General features: G+C 48.4%; 2 protein-coding genes across 2 annotated transcripts in view; both read left to right on the top strand.

Annotated features, from left to right (window-relative positions):
• The window catches only part of LOC111746080 (synaptopodin-2-like), a 6086-nt gene extending 5694 nt beyond the window's left edge, over positions 1 to 392 (top strand). Inside the window, exon 3 of the mRNA XM_023536963.1 lies at positions 341 to 392. Within this exon, the coding sequence (XP_023392731.1) occupies positions 341 to 392 (52 nt within the window). The remainder of the gene's footprint in view (positions 1 to 340) is intronic.
• A 152-nt stretch (positions 393 to 544) lies between these two features.
• The window catches only part of LOC105299176 (synaptopodin-2), a 34392-nt gene continuing 29693 nt past the window's right edge, over positions 545 to 5243 (top strand). Inside the window, exons 1-2 of the mRNA XM_023536964.1 lie at positions 545 to 938; positions 4752 to 5241. Coding sequence (XP_023392732.1) covers positions 781 to 938; positions 4752 to 5241 — 648 coding nt within the window. The 5' untranslated portion in view covers positions 545 to 780. The remainder of the gene's footprint in view (positions 939 to 4751; positions 5242 to 5243) is intronic.

Raw genomic sequence — 5243 nt, forward strand, 5'->3', positions numbered from 1 at the left:
GCTGCTCCGCACTGTGGAGCTGCTGGCGGTCACTGTGCCCTCCCCACGGCCCGCCGCCCAGGCCTGGAGCTGCCACGTCATTCTGTGCTCGAATGCGAGGCATCCTGAGAGCAGGGCTATTTTTCTTTTTTGCAAAATAATTCTTTCCTCTCTCTTTTTTTGCTACAGTTCGCTTAGTGCCAGGTTTTGACTGGTCGATTTCAAACCAGCATTTCTGTCCTTGGCCTCTTTCTCCACGCCCTGGCTGCCTGAGCCCCCGTTATGCCGGGGTGACCTTCTTGGGTTCGTGGAGCCGGGCGGCTCTCTGTCACCGAGTGCCGGCCCTGTGTCTCCTCCTCAGTCAGTGCCCCACCCACCTTGGCCATGGGAGAGGCTTTCGAAGCGTGCGGTAAAGTGAGAAGTCACTTTGTGACGGGTCGAACTTCACAATGGGACGTAATCGTGTTTAGTGTATACTCAGTTTAAACGCACGTCTTCTCCCATTGTCCGTCCTGCGTGTCTCATACTGTTCCTTCGCCATAGATTTCCTTTCCTGTCCCGTTTACTTACAATGCTGTGAATTAAATGTTGACGTCGCGGTATGTGGTTTGTCATGACACTGTGTGCGTTAGGGGCTGAAAAGTGTTGAAGGTCAGGGTCTTTCAGGTTCACAGGTGAATATAAAACCAGGGCTGATTTCAGAGTGTGCGGATCGATTCCCGCCCCACCTCAAGTTTCTCAGAGATGGGGTGGCCTGGTTTTCCTGTCACACGGCCCTAACCGTTGCCTCCGTTCCACTCCATGCAGATCCGAAGCCAGAGCAAAGCCTCGGGGTCTGGGCTGTGTGAGGGGGATGAAGTGGTCTCCATCAACGGCAGCCCCTGTGCGGACCTCACCTACCCCCAAGTCATCAAGCTCATGGAGAGCGTCACGGACTCGCTGCGCATGCTCGTCAAACGGTACGGAGCACCAGGGGAACCCGTGCGCGCTCTCTGGAGGCCAGCTGGGGGTGGCGATGGCTTCTGTCACACACAGAACTGGTCGCGTATGGGGAACCGGGGGTGCGCCGTAGGTCAGTGTAGTTAAACAGGAAAACCGCAGTGTTTGAAAAGGGACGATTCTAATCCACTGAATTTTCTGGTTAATTGAGATTTTCGAAAATCTTTGTTTCAAGAACTTTGTAGAAAATCTTAGTCTGATATTTAAAACTAGTTCCTTAGAAAGCTCAGTGTGTTGAACATAATTTAACCCTTCTAGGTCAAGATTTTCTGGTGGATCATGATCACTAAATTATAATTCACAAACAGATTAATTAAAAACGTTTAAATGCTAAACCATTACACTGCACAGGAATTTTTTATAGAAAGAAAATGCCTAGGATAAGGAAAAAAACAAAGACAACAACAACAAGAAACTTAAAAGCAGCCAGATTTCTGCTTGCCAGGACCTCCGGTAAAACCAATATTTGGGTATGAGCAAAAGCAGGTGGCTAGGGTACAGGTGTCGGACAATCAGTGCAAATCTCTTGTTAATTTGATCTCTCCCCGCTAATTGCTTAAAAACACAGAAGTAAGTTGTAAACATAAGAGCAAAAGAACACAGTGAGGGCAGGCACAAAACAGCACAGCACCAGCAGTACTACGGTGCACTCGTCACAGTCCGGCCCGTCCCCTCCTTGGGGCGAGACCCCGGCTGTGGCACTGAGCAGTCCCGAAGGGAGAGCTCCAAAGGGAGGCTTCGCCCCGACTCTGCAGAGATGGAGGTGCAGACAGCACTGCCCTTCTGGTCAGCACTCGGCGTGACGCCATTTCTACGCAAACACGAACTCGCTATGGCCCAGATCTTGTGAAAATAAAAAATCGAGCATTATTCCTGGACATTTACCCATCAAGCCCACTGTTTGAGCCCATATTTGTAGAGCTGCCCTCGCTTTTAGAAGAGAATGCACGGGAGTGTCGCCAGGAGCAGTCCCAGTGCTGGCTGTGGCCACGCGTGGGCCTCCGAGCCGTGGGGACACTCCCACCTTTGTAAAGGTTTAAGCACGACCAAAATGGTGGGGGGACACCTTTTGTAATTTATTCCCTTTTAAGCATCTCTCCCGACTTAATGAGGCCAGTTTCTCTGGAACACGCCCGACGAGTTCTCGGGTTGACCACGCTGGCAGTCACTGGGAAAGTCCTTGGTGGCGTGAAGCAGTCTTACGGACGTATTTACTTTACTTTTAACAACTGGAGTAACGATGATGATGATGACTTCCTCTTAAGCATTTTGACTTTTACGAAATAAGTAATTGATGAGATTCAAAATGGAATCTCAAAATCAGCCCAAAGGCAGTCACCATCATCACCATCATCACCACCATCACCATCATCATCACCATCACCACCATCACCATCATCATCACCATCACCATCATCATCACCACCGTCACCATCATCACCATCGTCACCGTCACCATCATCACCATCGTCACCATCGTCACCACCACTCAGGGTTTCCAAACACTGTTTCCTGGACTTAAATACCCCTCTCACTCATACGCCTGTCCTCTGTCACTTTACTTTTCCTGGACCACTGCCCAGAGGAAGCTGGGCCAGACTATCTTGAAAGACTCCTTTATCATAGTCTCTATTATCTTAAATTTTATGAAAATGATTATGTGTTGGGGAGGAAGAAATTTTTGTCTACCCTTCTAGATTCTTTTGGCTGGTATGAGAATTACGCTGACATGAGACAGATTAGCAGGAGAAAAATAACGAAATTTAAGTATGTTTGTATGTACAGGGCCCCAAGGGCAAGGCGGCAGTTGAGGCTTACAGGCCATCTTGAGCTAGGGGATGGGGTAGCGGTTTGGACTTCAAAGCGAGAGGCAGGCAATTTACGTGGAGATGCAGGAGCATGTGCTGTGGTGAATACATGTTCGCTGGGCCCTGCAGACAGTGGGACACAGTGAGGACTCTGGTCTGCCCCAGCACACCAGGCCGTGTTCTTTGTGGGTACCTCTGGTGACAGTTCTGTTCTGGGAACAGGTCCTCTGTCTAAATTCTCTTAGGCAGGAAGTGGGGAAGGTCAAAACTTCTTCCTGAGTCTTTCGTTTCTTAAAAATAAAATAATCTGCATAGCAGAGAGACAAATTTTGGGATGTCAAATTTAGCTTTCTTACATATGACACAAGAAATTGTAGAATGGAGTGATGCCCTCCACAGACTGAATGGAAATGAGCATTTTGAATGAAAAGCTCTAACCTCTGGTGCTTTCAGGATTTTTAGTCACGTATATCCATTTTACTTCAGCTCCCAATGAATGTTAACATTGATCTGAGCCATCTGCCTGTGTGACAGTCTGTAGGGCTGGAATGAATTCCGACTGCTCTCGTCCGCCTTGTAACTGATGGCTCACGTAATTCGGAGTGACTTAATGTACTCCCCTCCCGGGGCCTTCCTACATTAAGACTGTGACCTTTCGGTGCCCTCGATTCAGCCGCAGAAAGTGCATTCATCACGTCCTACATAAGAAGGATCTAATTTGCCGTCATCATGTTTTTAAAATATCATTTCATAATGGGCTGGGGTTTGTTTGTTTGTTTGTTTGGTATCACTGGCAAGCTCTACAGAGTACTTGCTTAGAGAAAGCTGCATTCATTCCATTGTTTGTTTAGTTTAGCTTCGTATTGTTTTGCTAAATGCAGTCAAAAGCAAAGTTAGGAGCAATTATTTTGAACATTAGTCTGAAATTCTATGACCGCATAACTTTTAACTAAGGTAAATGCCATGAAGGATAGAAAGAGGGGCTCACGTCCTTCACCGGATGATCCCGCCTTGATCGGGGCCCAGTTTGAGGAAGAGGGGGGCAGAGAGAGACGTGGCTGCTGCTTAAAACAACTTACAAGCGTAAGAACACGAAGGCGTCTCCCACAGCTGTTCTGTGAATGACACTTCTCTTCTAAAAGCGGTTCGAGTTTAGAGTTTTAGCAAGAAGTTGTTTAACCTTTAAACTGACATTGCTCCTTGCAAACCCAAGTGTGCAAAGTCAACCGGGAAGGCTTAAGGTCAAAATCGAAAGACTGGTGAAGGGACCTGGGCTCCTGAGCTGAGAGACAGACGAACAGTTTGACTTCAGAGGCCCCAGAGACGGGTCCACAGGAGGAGGGCGACGCCTCAGATCGTAGACACTCCGGGACTCGGTGATTCGGGCGGCAGGGGAACGATTGCTTTGTACACCGGCGCCCTGGGCTGGGGTCCACTCGTCACAGAACGCATGCCCACCGCAGCTTAAAACTGCTAGTTTCATTCCTTTCAAGAAAGCACAGCCTCTGAAAGGATCACTTGAATTATCTGGATGTTAATATTGCTCTGAAGCTGTTGGATTTGTTGATGTGACTTTATAACGTCCAGACCCGAACTTAGTAGGACATTGAAATGCTTTGTCATACTGTAATAAACATAATTTTTGAAAACATCCAAATAATTATAGATAAAGGGCATCCTTGTAGCTATAACCTGTGCTTTAAAAAAATAAAAGCTGAATTTATGATAGATTTAGCTTTCATAATCTTTTGTAAGCAGTTTTGCTTTGCTTTAAAGAAAAATATGCTTAGAAGATCTTTACATCATGTATACGCATTGCCAATTTGTTTTAAAACGTGGCAGCTGGCATTTAGGAGGACATGGCACGACCGTGTCATGTACTAGGCGTCGTAAAAGTGTCAGGAAGTTCTCTGGCAGGTGTGAAGCCTCTGATTTAACTGTCTGGGATGGTTTTTCTGTGTGCAGACCGGCCAGTGGAATAAACGAGACTTTGATCTCTGAAACTGAAAACAAAAGCCGTGAGCATCTCCCACATGAGGGGTACGTGGAAAGCACCACCCTGCAGATCCGACCGGCCGCAGAGTGCCAGTCCAGGGAGTCCTGTGTCACCCTGGTCACGAGTGGAGCTCCCCGTGCCGAGGACCAAGGCCACGGCCCCAGTTCTTCTGGGAGCAGAAAAGAAGAAACGAGCCTGAGCTGCCAGGTGGCTCCCCACGTGCCTGACGCCCCAAGAGGAACCCTAGCGGAGGAGCCTGCGATCTGGGGGCAGGGGGAAGTGGGGTGGCTGGGCCCCGTGCTTGAGCTGCAGCTGTCCCTTTCACAGGAGGGACACAAGGGCACTAGTGCCCCTGTCGTGACTCTCCTGGGAGCTGAAAAATCTCAGTCTCTTGACCCAGATCCTAACTTACACCACAGCGGCACTGTCCACATAAACTCAGTCCCTACCAGCGAGAATGG

Source organism: Pteropus vampyrus, unplaced genomic scaffold, assembly GCF_000151845.1.
Source record: "Pteropus vampyrus isolate Shadow unplaced genomic scaffold, Pvam_2.0 Scaffold174, whole genome shotgun sequence".
Lineage (NCBI taxonomy): Eukaryota > Metazoa > Chordata > Mammalia > Chiroptera > Pteropodidae > Pteropus > Pteropus vampyrus.